At 39.5% G+C, this 25,045-nt stretch overlaps 1 protein-coding gene across 2 annotated transcripts in view; it reads right to left on the reverse strand.

Moving 5' to 3' along the window:
• The window catches only part of LOC102384413 (contactin-6), a 123,441-nt gene that overhangs the window by 87,517 nt on the left and 10,879 nt on the right, over positions 1-25,045 (reverse strand). For both annotated transcript variants that reach the window (XM_025197979.1, XM_014517458.2), the window contains exon 2: positions 8,736-8,831. In XM_025197979.1, the coding sequence (XP_025053764.1) occupies positions 8,736-8,831 (96 nt within the window). The remainder of the gene's footprint in view (positions 1-8,735; positions 8,832-25,045) is intronic.

Consider the following 25,045-nt stretch of genomic DNA (forward strand, 5'->3'; position numbering starts at 1 on the left):
TCCATAGAGAGCCAAGAACCAAACTAGGGAGCTCAACCTCCCCATCCTTTGTGGTGTGACACAAGACTAGGCCCATATTTAGAAGCAGCTTTTACATTTTGTCCTGGGCAATTATATCTGTTAATATTTTATCTTTTCTTCTACAGTTAAGCTACTAGGACTTGGACAATGAGCTTTCCTCTCATTCCACCATGGGTAAATCACAATTAAAGGAGAGTCATTAAATGAATGCATTATTGAAAGGAACATGTGTAGGGACCATGTCTGCCCTTTTTAGGGTTTCCTTCATTTATACTGCTATCGGGAACTAAGTGAAGCATCTGGTAAGGATGACATTGAACAAGGAGATAGGAGTGGTTTGGAAGAGCACTAAACACGCAGAGAAGATGGCTGACATTATCTTGGCTCGTGAAATCCAGTGAAAATGAACTGCCTGGAAACCGAAAATATGCAAGTTTTTCACTGAAGGTCAAAAAAGTCACTACTACCTGTTTTGTTTTGAGTTTAACTTCAGGATGCCTGAAAAACACAGCGGTGTGAATCACACTTCTTGTTACCAGAGTATCTGTGACAGTGTCAGAATTGTCTCTGAATTATTGAATTCCAGGCACTGCTGTGAAAGTAGTACAGTGTAATAGGTCAGGGTACACATTTTAGTCATCAGCCGTGATGAGGGTAGATATATTTTTAAATTTTATTTCCTCTCCTTGTTTGGAGAACTGCACACCTGAGATTTTCCCTCTGCAATGATTGCTTCTCCCAGGAAATGAAAAATGAAACAAAACTTCTGAAGTTAGGAGAGGGATCTGCTAATCTATTTACTCCATTCTTCTCCTCGGCAGTAGCTGATACCTAGTAATACTTTAGAAAAAGTAAAGCATTTAGGCAATTGTGGCCGGATTCTCAAGGGGATTGTATATTTCAGGGGAAAGGGAGCCCTTTCGAAATTCCTTGCAGACGATATTATTTAAGAGAGCTTTCTCTCTAAAAATGGGAGTATTACCCTTGTTTTCTAATGCCCCCCCCCCGCCCAAATGCTGTAAACAGCCATCTGATTACACAGCTCTTTCTGGATGTGTTAAGACCACATTAAATATAACAAAATAAAAGCAAAAGCACCTCTAACCCTAAGCATTTGAATGGTTTAAAAACTGAGGGAAACAATTCATTTGTATTTTTTAAATAACACAATCTGTAAAAAGGTTCATCACTGTTCTGGAAAAAAAAACATGCACTAGATGTTGGGCACACTGTAGAAGTCTGTATTAGCAGGGGTCAAAGGACAGTCTCCCCATTTTTAGTTCATATCCTGCAATTGATTGCACTGAAGTCAATGAAGCTATATACAGGTCCGGGTGTGCAATCTCCTGTGTGCAATCAACTCATGCTACGTGCCGGCGTCAGGTAAGTACAATAGGGTTCCAGTGAGAGTTTTCTGAAGCAAAACACCTATTATGCACACTGGGCTCATTCCAAAGTTATGGCAGGAACAGAAAGTAAATATACCCTTAGGTTACACAAAATAAATTAAAATACAATTAAATAGAATTTTTAAATTATACTAACCTTTTGGCTATTTTATACTTGGAAAGCATGGCATGGCTATCTGTGCCCACAGAGAATGATTGAAAAACAGATATTTTAGAATTTATTTTGCTAAAATTCCACAATGACACGTGTGTGTGTGTGTGTACATGTGTATGTATATATACATATTACACACATGTGCATGCACACATTTAATTATACATATACATATGAGTGTACATGTATATGTACCCACACATGCACGCATACATTTCATTTATGCATGTGTGTAGATATATATGCGTATATATTATGCATACATGTATACACACATGCACACATACACACATGTATGCACACATGTGGGTGTGCGCGCGCACGCGCGCACACACACACACACACACATTTTATGTTTAAAGTAAAATTTCTTCTAAAATGTTTAACTTTTCTCCTAAGTGACTTAACCCTTAGGCATCAACCTCTCAGGCAATCTTAGAAAATGGATATAATTTTTTGTATTATGGTTGGCTACTGTGCACTAAGCACTGCTTAGTGCTTATTACATAGTTACAGCTGATTACCCAGATCTGTAGCCTGCAACACCAAGTAGATATTCATGTATCCTTTCTAATATCAGTGATCCTGATATGGCAGTCTGGGCAGATTCCCTTAAGCACACCGTGTCCCTTGAGTCCCAATCATGGCAAGGGACTATATATATGTTAGTGTATTATATCAATATATTTAAAACTGTGAAGCAGAGACAGACACAGTTTTTTCTTTGGTGTAATTAGTATTATATCACTGCAATAGAGAGTTGATAGAGGAAACAAGTCTGTGAGCTGAAATAATTTTTCACCAGATTAGGTGAAATTATCCCAAATAGGGTGAGGGGTAAAACTCCACCAGTGTAAACTATCCAGGGTATAGGACAGGGTAAGCACCTTTTGCAGTTGTTGCTGGTGAAAGTGATTGCATCTCTGAGTTAGTTAGTGGCAGAAAGCAGAGTAGAGTTACACCTTATAGACTAACACGCCCAACTACTTTTCTCTGCCTATGTTTTAGATCATCCCAAAGTAACAATTGGTCTTGCTAAAACAACAACAAAAACATCTTCCCTAATCAGAAACACCAACATCCATGTTTTCCTGTGTGTGTTTGCTTGGATTAGACAACAGCTTTTGAGCCACATCATTCTCACATGAACTATTGGTCTCAATTCGCATTGCTGAATAATTTCAGAACTTTGTCTTTACCTCATGCAGAACCTGGGAAAGGGAAAGATCCTTAGACTTCTTGCTTTTCCCTTCTTGTTTCTTTTAAAATAGCACAAAGTTACCAATTAACCTAACAGTTTAAGAGTTCTCCCAGAGACTCTGGCAGGGCTAGCATTACAAGGCTTCCCAAGACAATCAGTCACTCCTGAACCTTGTTAACCAGCAGAGTTAATTTAGAAGCTGCACCTTCTAGAGAATGTTAATGAGCTGCATTAATAACAGGCAGCTGACTCTCCTTAGGGAGGTGAGGGGAAGGAGGAAGACTGGGTATATAAATTCACAATGAAGGGGATTGTGAAATGAAGTAGAAGGGCTATAGGCTGGGTAGTATGCTAGGCTAGCTGTTTATGATGCCTTTTTTTCTTTCTCTTTCCCCCACCTCCTCCCCTTTTATTTTAAACTTCAGTGCAATAAGTCAGGCAGAGGGCAGGGGAGAGATGCACCTTCTAGAGAAAATGCATTTAGTTTCTGTGGCTTTTCAGGTGCCTTTCTTGGCTTGGCCCAGCAGGAATTTGAGCAGGCAGATCACGCTCTCAAGAGCTGGCCATGTTCCTAGTAATCTAATTTTTATTCCTCCAGGGACCTGATATGAATAGGGCCCTAGAACTCTGTCTGAAACTTTATCTCCTTTTTCCCTGCTGCTTTCTGGCTCCTACTTCCTAGTAGCACAGAAGACGAAAGACAGAGCAGAACATTTCAGAAGTTGAGTGAGGTGTCTTCATGTTGCTATGGAAGATCTTTTGCAGAATAAGACATCAATATTTCCTACACTCATATATACATAGCTTTAATTTTTTCCTACACACTTGTATTGTTTTGCTAGTTGCTTCTATTGAATTGGGCTGTAAATACCTCGGGGGAACTCCTTGGGTAGTATGTAGGACTCCACTTATGATGGTTGCTTTCTCTTCCCACTGTTAGTTAATACAGTGTTAATCCTATTGATGAGATGGGGAATATCATGCTGAAAATACATGAGCACTCCAATATTTCATGGTATGAATCTTAATAGTTGTATAGGACAAAGCAGAAAATCCTTTTTTCACTTAAAAAAACTAAATGAAAATTAGAAAATAGAATTACACTGTAGATTTTATTTAAATTGCCTATGTTGAGTAGCAACAAACTAACAATCCCCATTTCCAGGCTCTCCCATAGCTTTAAAGGATTCATTTGCTCCTTTCAGAAGACGAAGCAAAATGATTAGCTAAAATCTAATGATAAACCTAGCTTGTAATGAGAGCTGGGGCAGATGAACAGAGACTTTGGGTAGACTCTAGATGCTGCTATTGTAACATTTGTGAACTATTAGGCAGCCTGAAAGGTGTCAGCAGTGGCAAACTGAGGCAACTTGAGAGTATGGACTGTGCCGTTTTGTATAGTGCCTTGCAAACTGAGGTCTTGCTCTGTAATTAGGGCTCTAAGGCATTGATGCTATAAATAATATTAACCTCAAAACTGGAGCTTGAGTTACTTTTAGTTGTAACATATTTTCTTTGATAGTTAGTTTACAGACTACAGCCTGTAGAAACAACCATCCTTTTTTAAGGAACCAAAGAACAGCTGGGACCTGCGACTTCCAGAGGTGCTGTGGAGCCCTTGTTCCATAACCCGGCCTTGCAGCAGCGGGCACTAAGTCTCACCGCTGGAAGCCTCATTGCCTTCTTGGTCCAGTTTCATACCATCAAACTGATCCACCTCCTCAACTCAAACCAGTCAGCTTGGTTCCCAGCAAAAGCCCTGGCCAACCAGCTGTGCCTGCACTTTTAGCTAGGAGGCTTGAAGCAAAGTAGACAAAGTGAAAGCTGCACTCCCTGTAGATGTATCTGCTGCCTTGGAGGACCACCTCTGTACACAAGCTCCTGATGGCAGCTCGCTAGCCAGACCCCTGTCATCACTGCCTATTTCTCCAGTTGTGGACAGTGAGCCTAGTACCCTGGCATCCCTGAGCATGCACCACAAGAACACTGGTGGGATCTCCTCCTGTCACACTGGGGGAGACGGTCAAAGTGTGTCCTGCCTGTGTCCTTGTTGCCTGCCCAACATGGAGGCAGTGCCTAGCAACAACACTATAAGTCCTATAATAGCTGTCCATTGTCAAAAGAACTGGTGACCTCCAGTGGTGGCTGCTTCATGGGGCCCTGGCCATAGCTACCATTTAGACCCATCTGTGATGGCAGTCTACCCTTTTTGCAGGGAAAAGATGCAGAAGACTCTTCCATGCCTTCCTGGAGTGCCCCAGCTGCAGACGTTCTTTGCTACCCTCAGCAGCCTGCTTGGTGCATTGGACTTGGACTTTTCCAAGACCATGTGCATCTTCTCTTTGTTGTACCAAATGGCCAAGGGAAGCCTGATCTGTCCGGCCAATTTCCTGTTGGGCCAAGCCAAAATGGCAACTCTAAAAAAACTGCAGAAACCAGCTCACTTGGACTGACTCCAATGACACCCTGCAACTCTTCCATGTATTGCTATGTATCTTATTTGAGTCTGGACATGTCATCTTGCAAGAAAATGTGGACCAGTTTGCATTGTGCTAGGCTACTGAGGGGGCACTCTGCATGAGGGAAGACAGACCGCTAATCCTCAGTGCAACACCAGGAAGGGCATTACAGGGATTCAATCTCGGTTGATATGGGTGTCACCTTACAGAGCAGTGTTTCATGCTCGGCCACTCAGGGGCGAAGGAGGCACACTCGCACAGTTTTGCATTTATATCTTTTGTTTTAATATTTTGATAATAAAGGTTTAAAAGTCTAAATGTTTCTGTCTTTCTCAAAATGAATGAAATTCAAAACAGATGGAAGGTGTAGGGGTTTATTATTATTATTATTATTATTATTATTATTATTTCATTTTCTCTGGCCTAGTATAGTTTCCAAGATGTTAAACAAAGAACAATCAGATGGTTAACTAGCTCTTTCTGTGTTAAGGGCCAAATCTTGCCTGCCATACTTTCCTTCCATAGAATTCAATGTGAACCACACCATGCCTAAAATTAATCCGTCCTTCTCTTAGGTGCCCAGTGTCAGAGAAGGGAGCTTCACAAAAACCTTTTCTGTAGAAATGGAAGTGTTTCACTGGCTTAGCATTCTGAAATTCAACATAGCCGTCATGTACCATAGTTCACACCTAAATCTTCACCCCCAGGCATATAATTTTTGGAACACAAATACAGTGTTTATGGATGACAAAAGGAAAGGAACTGAGCTTCCATTCTCTGGAGGCTTGTTATTTCAGATAACTTTGTTTCATGCCCATTGGTCAGCAGCTCACATCTCCAGTTTATAAAACACTATGGCAGAGGCGTTTGTTCATGGATATCATTCTGTCAGTTCAATTAATGCAAGTTGGACTCACCTTTTTAACTGTTTGTTTCCTCTGTGAGTGTTTCCAACTCTCCTGTTTCCTTTGTTTCTGAATCTAGAGGAAATATATAGTCTACGAGCCTGCGGATTGATAATTGTGTCCTCCTGCAGTCTGTCCCATCAGTATATCTCAGGGACTCTCTTTGGAGCTTTCTTTGCTTTTAAGGATTGCTTTTCACTTCATCTCCCTGATTATATACCCTTTCATAGTGCTGTAAACACTAAAATAACTGAAATTTCACCTCTGCTCAAGATTTGATGGACTTCTCTACCTCTGATATACTGTATTCTCTTTTTATAGATCAGTATTTCCCGTCTCTAGAGGATTTATCTTATAACTCTGTTTTGTTTGAGAAGAATTGAGGAAATATTTCTGAGAGGGGTTCGTGCTTGCAGAGAGTAAAATATGATAAGTCCCAAGTTCTGTGTCTTCATTTCCCATGGAGGAAGGGGCAGATGTGACCAAAGTTTTGCTATTTCATTTAGTCTGCTAGGTTTAGTTCATCATTGTATTAATACATTGATGAAACTTTGCAGAGTTTTAAAAAGCTAATCTAGTTAGTTCTATGGCCCATAGACCATGGAATTGTCCTGAATACTTCAATGATGGGTAAGTTTAAAACGATTTGAAGGTTTAACCCAATGGATTTCATTATTCAAACTGTTCCAAACCTCTTCAATCTCTTGAAGCCTGGGATGGAAAAAGCTCCAAAAAAACAGTCTCTGTAGAGTTTTTACAGCACTTGGTTCTGGGACTGAGGAAAAGGGAAAACATCTCCACTATCTGAATTACATAGTATATGGGCACCTGCTAATATTTATATATAGATGTGGGAGGGAAGTAGAGTGAAGGTTGTACATCTCACCAGTGAGAAGGAGAGAAGAGCATGATATCTAAAGTTTGAGGTCCTTTAGATGAAGAGGGGATTTGAAATGTCCTATAAAACTGTAAGATGCACTGCAAGTTGACCAAAAAGAAGAAAGGAGAGCCCAGAGATGATAGGGACCACAGGTGCAGGAACAATGGGGCAAGTGGTGTCCATGGGCCATATATTAACCCCTCAGTGGCTGGATGCACTCCAGAGGCTAGCACTTGGACAGACTTCCTGCACACAAACAGTCCCCAGCTTTCAAGATCATCAGCAAAGCAGTAAGTAGGGAGCTCTTCCTCATTTAAGAATGAGTGATGTGCCCGGGAGCATAGTGAATTCCATATTAGATTTCATATTCCTTATGAAACAAAAGTAACAGGAACCAACAGGACAAATGGAGCTGCTGTCACCCATGGTTTACTGTCTGAAGGGCTGCTAACTATAGCTACTGTCCTCTATTACACAGAGAAACAAAAAGGATTTGAAATAAAGTGGTATTGGCTTCAGATCCTGTTTAAATGGATACAGATTATCTTTAAACTCTTCAGGTTTCCTGCTGCCTTGTTACCCAGCATGAAACAACGCACGTTAGTTAAAAATAATTCAAGAAGTACAACAGGGGGGTGTTAAGAAAGGCAAACCCCAATGTTACTGTGAGGAAATAACATAGTGGAATAGTAAGCCATTCCTTGCCTCCTTCCTATAAAGGTGTGTGATTAAACTAGACTCAAGAATGTAAAAGGACACAGTGCCTTTGTGTATAAGTCCTAATCACTGGAGGAATACAAATAAAAAAGACAAGTTTGAATTATTTTTGATAGTTTTATAAAAAAGAGATCTTGAAACTATTTTATCTTCAATATTGGGTTGAAAGTCTCATGGAGTAAGTTTACCTTTTTATTCTGGTCAAATTTTTTAGGTGTTTTAGGAGTTTTTCTGTCTTTAGATAATAGCACAAAGAGTTTCAAAGCATAACAAGCACTTCTCTACTCCACTTTGTTGGAAAACCTGCTTTCTTAAGCAACTATTTTTTGTTGGCCTCTTAATTGACTTTTCTTTTTAATTACTGAAATGATAACATTACTCCTTATGTTTTGATAGTTGTATTTAAGGCTGGAACTGGGAAGTGTAGAAGACCATCCAAGGGAAAAAATAATAGGGGAAAAAAGTTGTCTTTCATTTTCCTAAAACTTTTAACCCCACCTGCCCCCGGCCAAAGAAAGGGTTTCAGGAGACTTTATATTTGGGTTAGGTTTTTGATTTTCATTGGCTCTTGGCTAATGCAAGCTTCAAACAAATCCCTTGTAGCTTTATGCCCAAACCTGCAAGCACTTGCATCAGGCTTAATTTATTACTGCAAGAATTCCAGTTTGAGAGCCCTCATACTGAAAATCAACATGTTATAACAAATACATTTTAAGAGGACAACTTTTAATGATTTTAATCTTACAAACGTTGACTGGATTTGATGATTTTACAGTAAGGTAGTAAACATACTTGGCACTTTTTTTTTTTTCCCCTCCAGGAATTTAAAGTAGTGATTTAAAAAAACCCAACCAAAATAACCTTTGGCTAGTGCATCCTTAGATATTCTAGTCTCCAACACTTTGAGCTGCATAGGCAACATTTGGTTGGACAAAGTCCTGCACCAGAATACATCAGAATCATTTACATCACTCAGACTCTCATCATACCTCCGTAGTGTGATGGAGGTCCACAGAGCAGAACCACTCCTTGTCCTTCTCTTACTGATACAGTGCTTCTCGTTTTGGTTTCAAAATTTTCAAGATCTTAGGGGGGGAAAAAACAAAATCTAATTATTACCAGTCAGACTTCTCAGTTAATTATAGGACCAATCTAGCTATCCTTACTCAGTCAAATGAATTCTATGCAAACCAGACATTGCATATTGGACCAGGAGGTCATCTTGTATCTAGTATTCTGTCTCTAATAATGCCCAATTCTGGGTGCATTAAGAAAGGTCCTCACATTCCTGCAGAGGTAAATGATTGAATATTGTGTCCATGGAGAAGTTGAGCCCTTTCAGCATTAGTGCATGACTCCAGGGTGTCACTTTTTGGTATCAAATGCAAAATGTAAGTGTATAGCTTGGACATTTAAAAGTATTTCAAATTTACTTGCGATAAGAAAGGCCCCTGCCACCCCCTCTTTTTTCAAATAGGGACCACATTTTTTTTTCTACTTCTTATAGCTCCTTATTAAGCAGCTTGAAGATTTTTAGTAAAAAATAAAATAGCCTCCAATGCCCATGAAAGCAGGGCTTTTTAAATTAATCTACTAAGGGATTTTTTGATAAATGCTATACAGAAGTCAGTGGGTATCTTGAAATTAGTCTGGGAAGAGAAAATGAAGAGACTTTACAGAATACAAATAAATGGACAGTAGGGCATTGTTTTTTATGGTTAATAAAGTTACCCCTTGGTAACACATACAGTTGCATATACAACCCACTCTTAAGTGCAATTTTTATGACTATTTGTCACTTCCTTTTAACTGGAGCTATGAATACACATGAAGAAGAAAATACAACCCACTATTTCATTGCTTGCTGCAAATGCACAGATAATAAGTTTCTCAGTATGGTTCCCCTTTAATAATGTGATTTCAATGACAAAAGATAACATACAAGATGTACCTTCAATAAAACCCCCCAAATCAATTATTTTCTTTTTGTTCCAAAAATTCTCATTAAAACGATGAGATTTTTTCATCAGAGTGAATTTGGCAAGGGATGTGTCACCTGATTCTTTTTTTTTTTGCATTTAAAGAATGTTTCAGTAAAATAAAACGGACCATAATAATATCACCACCCCAAAACTATCTATACCATATAATTTCATATAATAATGTTTTACTTATGTTTGCTGTATTCAACTTACCACAAAGGTATGGATTCCGAGCATATTCTTTTCAAATTGTAAAAAGTACTTTTTTTTTAGGTCCTGATAGGCATGGAAATTTAGTCATGTAAGTAGTTTCGGGCAAATTAAACTCAACATCCGCAAGAACGTCGACAAAATAAGAGCTGCATTAGATTTTCTATGCATGTTTTTGTGGGGTTTTTTGTTTTTTGTTTAACTATTATGCAAAGAGTCCATCTCCAAAGCATTAAGCGCTTCATGTGTCAACTAATAACAAATGCATAATAAAATTATGTGCTTGATAACCTTGATAAACATGTTGGCTTATTTTTCCTTTAAACTATTTTTTTTTTAAGCTTTGAAAAATTGCATATGGAAATGTATGTGCCAGGGGACTCTTAATGGGTTTGTTAAACGTCTGGATTAATACAGGCCATTTGCATTCAATGATAGTTAACTGATTCTTACTGTGAGAAATAGTCCAAATTTATTTTGTGGTATTAGCTCTCGCTTTGACTTGCTTGTCTAGGAGCAGGGTGATGTCTGAAGGGGATAAATGCAGCCCTCTTCGTTTTGAATTTTTGCCACTCACTGAAATGCTGGGATTGATACAGAAGTAGTGGGTTATGACCGGAAGTTGACTCTGTCATTCTCAGAAAGAGAGCTGTTGGGGTATTCCTGAAAATGATTTTTTTTTTTCCTTAAACTTTCATAAAAAATGTAATAAGTTCTTTCAGAGAAGAGAATAAGTCTAAACCAATGATCTTTAAAATTAATATCCACACTGGAATATTTCTTTAGTGAGGAAACTTAGCAGGAAGATTTGATTTTTGGAGTATGTCTCGTATTTAACGGTGTTCTGCGATACTCTTACAATAGCTTGTTTGGTTTTAAGCAATATTATAACATGGACACGATGCTGCTTGTGGAGCCTGACAGCTCAAGTTCCTATGTCTGTGCTACTGCTTTTAGATTTTCATCAGCTGCCTGTAACATTTGACACACCAGTGGACCCTATAATGCGAGGTGCAATCACACTTGAATGGTGCCATTCTTTCCGTTTTGAGAAGATGCAGATGACCCATTGCTCATCTTCCCTTAGGGCTCTTTCATATGTTATTCTGAAGGATTTCACAGTTTCCAGTGAGCATAAAGGTTTATCATGTAGTTAGCAAGGAGGTATGAACTGAGAAGTCTTCAGTGAGCCACAGTCACTACTTCTGTCTGGTAAATGCTTCAGTCCTACGTGTGTGGTCGAGTATCTTGCCTAACATCTGGTCGTACAAACTAAATGGAGTGGGACAGAGTAAGGAATGCACACAGGGTGAACAGAAGAAATGGAGGAAGGTATATGGTGTGCACCCCTTTGTAATCTGAGTCTCTTGCAGTGTTTCTGTGATGCATACAAGCTGCACAGGTAGTCCTCAGACTTACAACACGATTGCTGAAAGCCACGCGTTAAGTTGAAACTTTGTAACTCGGAACCAATTTTCCCATAGGAAACAATGTTATAAATGGGGGATTGGTTCCTGAATCAAGGCCCAATACCTTATTTAAAAGTAACCCAGAATTTTGTACTCAATCAATCAATTATAGATGAGTAATATAGCTACATTATATTGTAAGTAGCAACCATATTGATTTGGAACAATTTCTTTGAGGAGACTTTGCTGGACTTGGAGGGAGTCTTCTCAGGAGTCTTGGCTGCAAGTTTTTCTGGAGTCTTGTCAGCTTTCTTAAAGAAAGTGTCCAAGGAAGTTTAGACAGATGTTCTCCAGGGAGATGGGAGGCCCAGCAAACTTGTTCGCTGGTGTGGCGTGGCGTGGCGTGGCGTCAGATTAAGCATTGTAAAGTCAAACCTGACATCAGAAAGTTGAAACAGTGCCAATTTATCAACTTGGTAAGTGCGAAGCATTGTAACTCCAAACGTTGTAAGTCGAGGACTGCCTGTACTAACTGTTGGCTGGTTTTGGGTGAGGTTCAAGTTGCTGGTTTTCAAAGGTAAGATCCATTATGAGTTCTGAATATATCAGAAAATGACTTCTACCATATGATTGTCAAAACCAGTATTGATCCAGCAAGATGCTCAAACTCGCCATCTCCTGTTCATACAGGGAAGGGAACTGATGGCAGAAGACTCCAGTGAAGATGGATACTGCCTACTGGAAATGGTGGGAAGTAGACTGTAGATTAAATAGCCAATGAACACCAAACTTCATCTCACTGCTACAGGAGGTCCTTCTAGGCCATAATGGAGACATATTAACAACACCAGGTATAATGGCCAGGCTCTGATGTGTACCAGATCATTGTTTATGCTGTAGCTATTGAGTAAAGAGTAGACCTGTGAATCAAGGGTGGTCCATCCTCTCCCAGATTCACTTTTTTAAAAATGGCTGAAATAGAGTGACAGGTATACTGAGATTCAGTGACAGCATTTTATTTGTTTCTACAATGAGGAACTTCCCCCTGTTTTTCACAACTGAAGGATTACATTATCCAGAACATTTATAAACAACAAAGAGTCCCATTTCCTCAACAATGATCACTAACAAATAGGATCAGGTTTGACATGTCAGTCTCTCATTTAACTCCCTCAGCTATGACCAATTCAAGGAACTTTACTGTTTTCCCCTTCTTCCTCCTCTTGCATATTGGTCTCCTGTGAAGATATTGCCTATTTAGAGGTGGCCAAATTGAATTAGACAGGTGCAGCACCTCATGAACACGTTCTACACCCTGTCATGGTGACAATTGAACATGTCTGTCAATACACTGGGAAAAGCATTTTTAAACCATAACATGTCCCTTTAATTGCCTGTCTCCTATCTCTGTGGGTTGTAATCTAAAGACTCAATGGAGAAAGAAGATTAAAAGACAAGGCTCATATAGACTTTTCTACCTTCTATCACTACATAGAAAGGAAACTTAGACTGAGTGGAAGTTGTGTGTTAATACACACTTAACAGGTTTTTTATTGGTGTAATCTCTGAGCAATTAGCCTTTAAATCCATATAGAAATATGTCTACCTACTAGTTGTGAAAAGTTAATACAATTTAAATGATTTATAAATTAATGAATTACTCTGCTTCCCTTTCTGCATGGGGGATCAAGAGCTTGCTACAGATCCAGACCCAGTATTAACCCATCTGTTTTGATGTAGGGGCGTCAGCTGGTCCAGCTTCCCTCATCCATTCACAGATGGACCTAAGGCCAAGCAATGAAAGAACATAAGCACATGGCCCAGACAGGAGAGTAGCCTTTAGTATTGGCTCAGTTCACTTAGGCTAGGTAGCCTCATGGAATATTCTGTGCTCATTACAACTAGCAAAAGGGGAGAATTCAAGTCACAGATGGGTTGTTTCCCAACACAGTAATGAAACCACTGAAGCATGTGAATGTTGCGTGAATAATCATAGTATTCTGAATGTGTGGAAAATGCTACTGGGTAGAGTAGGGAAAAATGTGGAGATCAGCTGGGCCATCAGGAAAACACGGCCTTCAGATTCCATATGCCAGCACTGCACATGGAGATGACTCAGGCCTGAATGTTTCAAACTTCAGAATTTCAAGTCTAGGACAAGGGGTCCAATTATTCAGGTCTGAAAAACTCCCATTGTCTTCAATAGAAGGGGGATCATAAACCCTCCAAAAAGTTCAACTATCAGATCACCTCAGGGATTCTGATCAAAAATGAAGCCAGCCAAATTTTTTGAGGTGCTGGCATTGGCTAAAATCCCAGCAAATTCTCTCTCTCTCTTCTTTGCTAATGTAAAGAAGCTATAGGTTTTCTTATAGAAATGTATAAAGGGGGAAAAAAAACCTCCACTCCTTTCCTTGCTGTAAATCATAATTTTACATTTTTGCTGAGAACAAGATTTTGCTGGTAAAGGAAGCTCTCTGAGGAGGAAGGGAAAAAAGAGTGATGTTTCAGTAGTGAAAGGTGTTTCCATAAGGATTAAAAAAGTTAACAGGTTTGCATGGCTAGCTTTAAAGCTCTGCTGGTAATATTTTTCCATTACTCTGGAAATGCATGTAGATTCTCGGAAGCGGCAGGATTTGGAGAAATATTAGTCTTCTAGTGTCACTGTACTGTATTTTAAGGAACTACTTTCCCCTTGATCATTCATTAAAACATGGAAGCAACAACTAATTAACATTACAAAAGAGCTACCCTTAAACATCCTAGAATCCACATTATTTGCTGATGAGTATGACTGACTAAATTTGAATGGTTTTGCTATGAGATGTTGGTACCTGAAATACAAGCAATATGTCAAAGGGTCTGTGCAAGTATCTCCTTCATTTCAATAATATTATTGCAGTATATTGCAGGTCGGATTTCCACAAGAGCTCAGCAAAGTTTGGCACAGGTTTTTAAAAGAACTTTAGGTCCCATTTGGTTACCCAACTGAAATGGCCAGATTTTTCAAAAGTGCTCTATAGCTAGCCCTTTCAATTAAGATCAGTAGCAACCCACTAGAGTGCTGAGTAAGGCTGATTTAAAAAAAATGCTACTGAAGCTGTTTTCCTTTTCTCCCCCTTGGGCGGGGGGGGTGGGGAGGGGGGAGTTGTGTTTGCACAGAAATGTTGAAACATCACACACAAAACGCAACAGAAGCCAAATAGATTAATTAAGATGTTGCTAGCCCCTCACAGGACTTGTAGTTCCAAGTCTTTTGCCCTTCTCCTCTCTCTGGGTGGTTTTCTTAGCCAGATTATAGCCCCCATGGTCAATCATGGCCAAAGACTCCTATGATACATTGAGACAGCTCAGCAAGAGATGCATAGCTAAAGTTGTCAGGCATGAAAAAGTGGACCACAGAGGAGAATGGAGAGAGAAAGTGGTATTTCCTAATCATAGGATTTTAGCTAAAAGAAATTTTTTTTTGAGCACAAGAGTTTGGTGGCTGATTCAAATTTTCAGTGGAAAAAAAAAAAAAAATCCCATGGATAATGAAATACTTTTAATTGTTTCAGGTTTTTTTCCCCTCCCTGAAGGAAGAAAAAAAATTCTGATCAGCTGTGCACAAAGAAGTTTTGGCATGTGTAGACGAAATGGGGGCCCTACATTGAAGCAGTGGGTTTTAAAAAACACTGCTTCCATTTAGGGCCAATTTAAACACCCGTGTCGTGCACACACCACAGTAACTCCCTTCCAGTGGGGAGGGGAGGGCAAACTGCTGGCGGGCCGAGCGGTCCCTGGCCTGCGGAGAGGGCTGGTGCTTCCCTCTGCTATGCTGCAGTGGCATCCCCCCCACCCCCCGGGCAGCACCTGCCCACAGGCACCTGGCTTGGGTGGTCCCAGGGGGGCAACACAGCTGTGAAGAGAAGCACCAGGCCCCCACACAGCTCAGGCACACAGACTCCAGGGGAAAAAACAAAAGATCAGGCTCACCACTTTTCTTGGGCAGAGCCTGCTTTCCCAGGCTGCTGCCAGGTTGCCTGCAGGGCTTCCTGCAGAGCCGTGGAGCTGCATGGAGCCCAGTGCTTTGCTCCATAGCTGTAGGGGCAGCAAACTCCTCAGAGGAGTTTCAGTTTGCTGCGCCCCAAGTCATTTAAGGCGCATTATGCCACTGAATTTACTACAGCAGATGGAATTAATGCACAATACGCTACCAACGTGTGCAAAGACCAACACCATTAAAGCAGTGCAAAAGCATTTTTCACTGATTGAAATGAAATGCCTTGCTGGGAGTTGTGAGGTACTAAGCTTTTCTGAAAGCTTGGCCCTGAATAATCATTTACCCTAACAGCAGAAGCAGATCATTGTATTCCATGTTATTGTGTTACCTAGCATAACTCTATAACGTAACATGACATAACCTAATAAGCATAATGTTTCTTGTCAAGATGGTATTAAATAAGAGCTAAGATCAGGTGTTTGGCATGCATTTAGATTACTAATATGCACTTAGGAATAGTGTGGATATTTAACAGATGGTGTATTTGCTAACTTTAGTGTTTCTGTAGAAATCTATAAATAAGTTATTGCCTAGCTCCACAGATTTCCTTCCATTCTTTGCCTGTATTTATCTCAGTTTGTGAGCGATGGCTTGTCTCCCTCTTCATTGCTCTCTCAGCTGTAAGTTCAAATATATATATAAAAATCTTTTCTTTGGCAGCGTGTATGTTGGCAGATTGCTGTCGGTATAGCACAATTAATCAGTCAAATGTGATAATGAGGTCATGTAGTCTAAGCAAAAACATTCAGGTGAATAAGTGATTCTTCACAGTGAAATGTGGGAATATATGGACTCAGCTGTGCATGGCAACAAGTTGTCATCTTTTGCTAGGGAATATTTGCAGACCACAGCAAGAGAGAATCATGCTTAAAGCAGACCAAGCATACGTTACTTTGCGGCAACTATTTTAGAAGAGGACAGGGCTGTTTCTGATATGTGGAGTAGGGCAACTTCCAGCTTAGTGGTGGGTGTACACATAAGTATGGAGTTGGCATAATGAGCCAGATCTTAATCTGTTCATAAATTGTTATATCTCCATTGAAAGCAACAGAATTATGTTGATTTGCATCTGCTGAGGGGTATGGCCCGAGGGTCTTAAAAGTGGATATTCAATTAGAATGAAAGCAGAGGTGACATAAGTAGCATTTCAGAGGAGAATGAACATTAAAGGAGCCTTTCTAAGCAGAGCACTGCAATTAAAAGAAGATAAGCAAACCCATATGATCAGTGAGGTGTTTAGTTAAGGAGATGAATGATGATACCTAGAGATATGTGTCACTGGAATATACACAGGCATTTCCTGTTCGGTGTGCTCATGTTATGACACTTGTAGGTATGATGATCAATCATAGAAAGGAGAAAATATTTCTTTCTTTTCTTAGTGTTTAATGCTAAACATTTGCATAAATGCTGATTTGCACCAGCAGTTTATAAATTTTCTTAGCTAAAGTATGGAAAGTATTAATGTTCTTAGCTCAAGTACTGTTGGAAGTATTGTAAAGCAAGCTGCTTCTAAATGAATGTGGTAGCTGTATATCAGTGCATTCTAATATCTCACTACATGGTGGGTGAGACTGGATATAGGGGCACACTTACACAGTGGATACAAAGATCCCACATAAGTAATAGTAAAGCAGTTAATGCAGTCTAAGTATTTTATGGTCATCGCTGCATAAAGGCAGTTGAAAACATGCTTATTTCAAGTTTTGTGTAGAATTTTAGAATGGCTGAGTGGCAGAAATATTACCTTTTTAAACTGGAGTTTGGTAGCCCAAACCTGGGTGAGCTATCTCCAAGTGAGGTGGATTGCCTTTGAGCAAAAGCAGGCTCCTGAGATGAACCCAAACTTTTTTATCTTGGATCCTCTCCATTCTTTATTGGTTGGTTCTGATCCCAGAGGCCACTTCAACTTTCTATTTGCATTCTTCACCCAGTTCTCAGTGCTACTTTCCTCCCATTTTTTTTAAGATAGACATACCAGATTCTGTATTGGGCCTTGCCAACTTTTACTTGCATGTGAACTAAAATGAACAGTTGACTCCATGTTTTTAAAGGGCTCCAGCATCTAGAATTCACATGAATACTTAAGAATTTACCATACCTTCTTGCTTGCATATATTATGGTGTTGGGTAGTATATGGAATATAATGGGGATTGAGTTGCATTTCATGTTGGAGGAACTGGTAGTGTAACTAGAGGCAGGTGGGAGTGCCCTCAAGTGCCACATTTGGAGGGATGTTGGAATTGCCCTCCACCCCCACACTATGGAGCCCGCACCCTGGCAACATACTCACGCCAAGAACCCCAAGCAAATCCTTGGTGGCTGCTGCTGCTGCCACTTTGAGTAAAAGCTATGGCAGGCAAAGCATATGGTGGCAGCAGTAACACTTTAGCTGGGGACCATTTAGGAGTTCTTGGCATGGGTAAGATTGCTGCCTGTGTGTGTGTGTTACCTCTGCACCCTTTCTCCCCCCCAGGGCTGTTGGAACCGAGCATCAAGGCCACAGAGTAAATGAAATCCTATGCATGGTCTCCCTTCCCCTGCTCTTAATAAGAGATGAATGATTTAGGTGAACACAAACAAAATGTGCATAGCGCGAGTCCAGTTGGAAATGCTTGTCAAAACCCCTATTAGAGCTATCCAAACTTCCCGAGTCTATAAATATGAATTGGAAATGTCAAAAAATAGCCTCTTTTTCATGACATTTCCTCCGCTTCTGCTTTCAGTTACAGCTGCAAACATTACGAGGACAGTCTTTATCACAGCACTTCCAGTTGCAAACCTGGCCAAAACTGCTGGTGGGGAAACACTGCTTTTGTCTTGTATGAATTGGGGGGGAGGGAGGGGTTGTTTACTTGTTATCAAAATCAGGGCAATGTTTATTTGCTATTTTTAAGATACCATTTATTCAATATCTCATGGGATCCAAACGAGGTTTAGTTAGAGTTATACTTTCTTTAAAAAATGGGCCATGGCTTGGGAAGGCAGTATTTTATTCACCTCAGTTCACTCTATTTTTGACACAGCGATATGGAATAAGTCTTTTGTCTCTATTACTTACACTGAGAAGACAGTCTCCTGAATATTTGATGCCATGCTGGTTTGAAGTGAGAGAAGACTGGACAACCAATCTTCTGGTGAATCACTAAATTATCCTACCAAATCAGGGCACCATATTTTATAGAGGAATTGCTCAGGGCTACTTGCTACTGCTGCAATAACATAAGCTTATATTGTGATCTCATGCATATTTTCAGGTTGCAAAATTGCCCCGGAAAGTTGTCCATGACCCTAGCAAATGCACTGTGTTTTGAGGTCCTGTTAGATGTGTGATTACTTACACCATTATTTAGACATTAGGTATGGGACTATAACAAAGTAGGTTTTGCAACAGTTTTAACTCTTGATGTACTTTGTATTAAGAGTGCATGAAGATTGGAGAGCTGTTTGGTGTTTTTTTAATGATGTTTTGTTGCAGATATATATCCACAAGGGAGGGGGGGAAACAGTGTGTTTATCATTAAAAAGATATTAGCTAATTTTAAGAGCGACTATCCAGACACCCTGTATTACAAACTAGCAAACAAGGAAATAAGAGGATTTTAATATATGAGATTGTTACAGACAAATAGAGCAAGTCCAATTTATCACCTTGCATAATTACTAACAGTTCATCTGAATTAATGCAATTTCATGCTTTCTTGAACTTTTGATTTTTTTTCCATAAATGTTTTGTCATTACATAATCCCAAATATTATACTTGTAATTATAGACTGTTATTGCATAATACAATGAGTGCTAAGACATTAGAAGTAAGAGCACTTCACAAGTTAGAAATCCTCACTGAGAAAAATCAATGGGCTTTTTTCACCTCATTTTTATTGAGATGTGATTACTTGTGATACATCAGGATGGTTTTCAGTTTCTTCTCTTTTTATACAGCATAATATTATGAATGGTCAATGTAACTGGGCAAGGTGTATCACAATGCAATTCTTCTCCAAGGGAAATGTGATTAAAAAAATTCTGAATTCAGCAGTTTTCAGAAAAAGCCCATTGTTATTAATCCTTGTTGAAGATTTTATCATCGGCCACTTAGGGATTTGTTATCTGTGATTTAAATTTTTTATGATGCTAATATTTCCTATAACCTATTAGTGAATGAGGTTATGGGTAAAAAGGATGCAAGTTTGTTATAGCCCCATGTTGAGAGCCTGGTTCTTCATTACAATTAGTCATATCTCTTGCTTTTACCTGTGGAGGTCCCTAATTCCATTGCCATTTTGTTGTCCAAGATGGCACCTATCCATCTCAAAGAAAGGATCCTTATCTATTTAATTCCAACACACACATTTTTCTCAGGCACAGCCCTTTGTTTCCTGGAAAAGGGGCTCCTGAAGTGTTATGCTTCACTGGGTGCATCTACATGTGCAATTAATACCAAGGGATACATTCCAGAGCTGTCTGAGCCAGAGTATCATGCTGCTGGGTTCACATGTGTGTTCAGGATGGCAGCATTTTGAGCCAGGGCAGAGCAGACCCAGGCTGGCAGCATGCTCAGGGGTTAGCCCCAGGCTCTGGGTGGCAGCGTCGGGCAGTAGAAGGGATGGCTGGAGCACAAGTATGCCCAACATGGAGTTGTGTGGCTGACCAGCAGGCAGGAGTCTGGCCTCCTGCTGCCTGGGTTGACCAGGTGCAGTTTAGGCCTGTGTCAGCATTTACACATGCATTTCCCTGCAGTTAATAATTCTACAGTAATACTGTACTTTTCCCCAACAGTCCTATCTTCCAACATGTTAATTTATTTACTACACCCTAATACCAGCACATGTGTAGAGTGTGACACTTGACTGCAGAGCTAATTAATCCACCCATTAGCCACAAGCTGGAATGTACCTGGCTTGACTAATGGTGGCACATACGCAGTGGGTCTGTCAGAGAGAAGGTTCCAGAGGCTGTGAAGCTTGGACCCAACATGAGGTATTGCCCCAGCTTTAGTCCTGAGCATGCCCAATTTGTTCTGTGTTATGTAACAGTTTTGGCACAAAAATGCCAGTGAGGTTACAGCTATCTTTTTTGAGCTGAACAGTACTTTGATTGGTATGACTGATGATTAATACATCTATAGATCTATATATATAGATAGATATATATCTATATAGGTATTTAGATATCTATATGGATCCTGGTTTTCTCTGCTAAAAAAAATCCGAATTTTCAGTTTAAGAAAAAAGTCACCTAAATTCCACATTCTAGAGAGAGAGAGGTTTCATTTTAATCATGGAAAAATGTGGAATTTAGGTGACTTTTTCTTAAACTGATAATTGGGATTTTTGGGGTTTTTTTTTTGGGGGGGGGGGTTGGTTTTGGTTTTGTTTTTTTTTTTTTGCAGAAAAAACCAGGGTCCCTGCTTTATCATTAAGGGTGAAAAAGCCTCCACCCTCCCAATTTAATTCCACCTGTGACTCTGCAACTCTACACTCTGAATAAATTGCTTGGCAAGACATTCAAACCTAGAGACTAGGTACTTTGGTGCAACAGATTCATATTTTACATATCACAGCAGTGGGCATGGTGATCTTTTCCTTGCTAAGAAACTTAATTGGGTTATACAGCACTTTTAACAACTCTAAAAAGTAGAGTAAACTTAGCAAATAAATCCTTTAGCAGTCCATACATTGTGAGAGCAATGTCAATACTATTGATCTTTCTTTCTTCACACCATCTAATCTTAATTTTTTACATTCTCATTGATTTTGCATAAATTCAATCTTAAGATTAAGAGCAACATTATCTCTAATTAAGACGGCCAAAAAGCTGCTTAGCATTTTCCACTCTGATTTATATCCTTGAATTATCCACTAAACATTTAAAGAGCCTCTATACAGTAGTAACTGTTCTGTTCCCTTCAGAAATATATGGTATATAAGTCTCCAAATTATCATTATTATGATCTTTAATTGCCACAAGAGCTGTAGCTCTTGGATACTCAGTGTAACTCAATGCTGATTCTTATGAATTACCAGGGAGACAATCCTTGTGTGTCCCATTTAAGCAGGGACAGAATGAAAGGCTTGTATGATATTTATTGCTCTTCATTTATTGTTCCACCTGGAATACAACACAGATCCGCTCTGCCTCTCTAACAGAAGGCATCCAACCCTTACTCCCCCAAATTATTCCCCCAAGAGACATACCAATTCTGGTCATTGTACACTATTTCTCCTGTTCTTTTCAAATTAAATCCACTCTCTTTTTCTCTATCTGCCCCTAATTACTCTGCTATGACAACTTGAGAGTCCCCAGACTTCTCTTGGGATTCCACATTAGCTTGAACTGGAATGTCTGGGCTAGCTGAGCTCTGAGCCAGTCTACATGTCCTAGGACTGAGCAATTCATCATTACTTAATTTCACTCTTTCTGCTAACTACAAAAAAACCTGTAATTAAAAGTGAGACTATACTGTCCTAAAATGTTATTACTAAAGATGTGTTAGTGTAATGTAAGTTTTCAAATTGGGTATGGAATTTTGTTCGTTACTTAACATGCCATAAAACAGGAGAAGACTACAATTGAAGTTAAGAAAGCTGTCATTAACTTGCTATTTTTCTTCATGAACACAGAAACACTGCAGAAACACACATGCTCTAATGACCTACAAGCTGGTCTACATCTATTTTTGTGGCTCTCTTTTTTTCATCTATAAAGCTAACAGCATAAAATATTAAAATACACTTCAGAACGGAGCAAGGATGAATTGTACTGACTAGTGAGTATTGATGGAGCCCTAGGGCTTCTACTCCAAACTTCATCCAGAGGCCAGAGCCATATCCACAGAACTGACCTTCTCAAAAGGAAAAAATAGTAAGGAATATATTTTTAATATTTTATATTCTTGAGCAGTTTTCTCGCTTGTCATCTCAGAGTCCATTTGTCACCTGTCATCGCAGAGTTGCTTTGCCGTCTGCATGAGTTTTCTACAGATTGGTATGTTCTTAAAAACAGATTTTCCTCCACAGTCTAAATCTCTTGCACCAAATTAATCTCCAAAATAACTGCAGTGACTTTGAATGAAGTTACCCTAAGGATACATTTGGCCCCTCGTGGGAAAATATTTATTTCAGCAAAAGCATTAACTCTTAGCTCGAATTGTTCTCTTCTGTGTGTTAACACTCCTTTATAGACCAAGTTTCTCAGTATATCTGTATGCATATGCATAATAAACCTCTCCTCCCTTCTCCCCCAACACCTTTTAATCCCCTGGGGGTTATGGTGCATTTATGGAGTCCAGGTGCAATGCAAATGTGTCATCGGGGCATAGGAATTTTCTTGAATTCACCTGAGTGATTTGTGCAAAAAAGCCATAACTATGTTATTTTACTTCATCTCTAGGTTTCGGGTACAGCATTTATCAACAGGTTCTCTTAAATAACACTCTTTTAATCAGATGTGAAAGTTTACAGTGCAATGAAAAACATGGCTTTCTATATCAGATTTAATCCTTTTTACATTGAATAGCTAAGTTTGTGGCCTTTCTAACTTTCATTATGAAAGCTATTTATGATGATGACTCTTTCCATCCCTTGAACATGAACCATAGAATAAATGAGATCTATCTTATGCATTTGAAATTGATATTAAGGAAGGTTAGCCTGAGCTGCAAGAATGAATAAGCAATAAATAAACTAATTTCATTACTTTTATTCAATGAACCAGTCATAAATTTGATGTGATTTTTCCTTTTTTTCCAACCCTCCTATCTTTTTATTTTTTTTTCATTCCAAACAGAAAATAATAATAAAAAACTTCATGTGGACATTGTGGATATTGCATTCAATAATTTATTGGAATCTGAGTCATATTGTCTGCAGTGAAAGTAAGACAGATAAAAAGGAAATTCACCCACACTGCAAATAAAGAGACTGGTTTTACCCTTCAAAAATATTAAATCTTATCAATCAGAATCTAACAGCTCTGGGACCTGGAGATGTTCTGTTACCAACAATATCTCAATCACATATTGCTTTTCCAATACAACTTGTGATGGACTGATTTAAGATAAACACTAATATAGGAATTACAGTAGAGTAAATAATATACTCAAAAAAAAATCTGTAGTTGCTTATGGTCCCTATTACCATGGTGTCTGTGCACCTCACCATATTTGATAGTCCTTGCAACTCTTTGTGGTGTATCCCTGCTTTACAAGCAAGGGCAGATAGTGAATAAGGCCTAGACTCTATGAAGGATGGAAGGAGTGACCACAACTGCATTTTCCATGGAGCCCACTACTGTCTGTATGTGACAGTCATCAATTAAGCCCTAACAGTGCCTAGTTTCTGGCTCTTGATAATACAACAACCCTGTTAACAACAGAGGTGTTAACGTTTTGCAGGTGAAAGTCTAAGTATCAGAGGAACTCTAAGAACAACTGGGTAGTTTAAGCTACTCCAGGGTTAGGTAGAAGCTAGTAGAAGTTAGGATTAAACTTTGGGCATAAGCACTGACATTCTGCTGAAGTCCCATTTTGTGGGTCTAAGGTAGGGGTGTACGAAACGGGCCGTATTCAATTTGGATTTGGTTTTGACCTGAATTGGGAACAATGATGCGATTAGTTGATTTGGATCACTGTCCTGATTCAATTTGGCTGAATCCAAATCTGAAGATTTGATGCTGTTTCAGAGAATCAGTGATTTGGACATAGACACAGTTTTAAGTGTTTTTTTTCTACATGCCTCGAGGTACCAGGTGTGGCTCATGAATGTGTTGATGGTAGGGCAGATGGAGCATCCCACAGGAGTGCAGCTTCCTCCCCTCCACACACACATGCTCAGCGGTGAACCCAGAAGTGGACCGGAAGTACTTCTGGTCCAATTTTGGGTCTGCTGACGAGTGCACTGAGGACCCCTCCTCCTGTGGGATGCTCCATTTGCCCCAGCATCTCAGCATTCATGAGCTGCCTGGTACCTTGAGGTACGTAGAAAAAACATTTAAAGCTGTTTCTATGTCCAAATCTCTGAACCTTTCCCAATATCTCCAAATCAATTTGGAGGGTTCCAATTCTATTCAGAGAGATTAAAGAGTCTCCTGATTCATTTCAGATTCAGAGATTCAGCCACTGAATTGGGCCAAGTCTCTGCTGACTCGAATCAGTGACTGAAACTTCACACCGCCCTAGTCTAAGGCCTTTTCTGGATTTGATCCTACATTCCCTGTTCAGGGGCTATACAGAAATAATTTGGCAGAGTAGAATATTGAAGGGCTCCCGAGGTCCCAAGCTAATAGCATCAGCACTAGGCATCCTTGTTGTCGAGAGAGAGGTGGATTGAGTGATCTATACTAGTTTCTGCCAATATCACGCCAGCCCAGAGGGAGAAATCTTACCAGAGGAAAACTGACTCTACGTTGACTCTTCTTTGGGCTGGCCAGAAAAGAACTGTGGCCAGGCCCAGTTTTTTAACACACTAGTTCAATACATCCTCTTAGCTTCTTCCCTCTTGTTCTCAAGATTTAAGCTTCTAACCTCTGGGAAGAAATTAATAAGGGAAAGCTCAAAGAAAGTCAAGTAAGTTGTACATTTAATTTTGGAAGTAATGAGAGCTTTTGGTCATATAAGAGTAAGCTGAGTAATTCAAATCCAGTTCATGGAAGGTC

Source organism: Alligator sinensis, unplaced genomic scaffold (genome assembly GCF_000455745.1).
Source record: "Alligator sinensis unplaced genomic scaffold, ASM45574v1 scaffold121_1, whole genome shotgun sequence".
Taxonomy (NCBI): domain Eukaryota; kingdom Metazoa; phylum Chordata; order Crocodylia; family Alligatoridae; genus Alligator; species Alligator sinensis.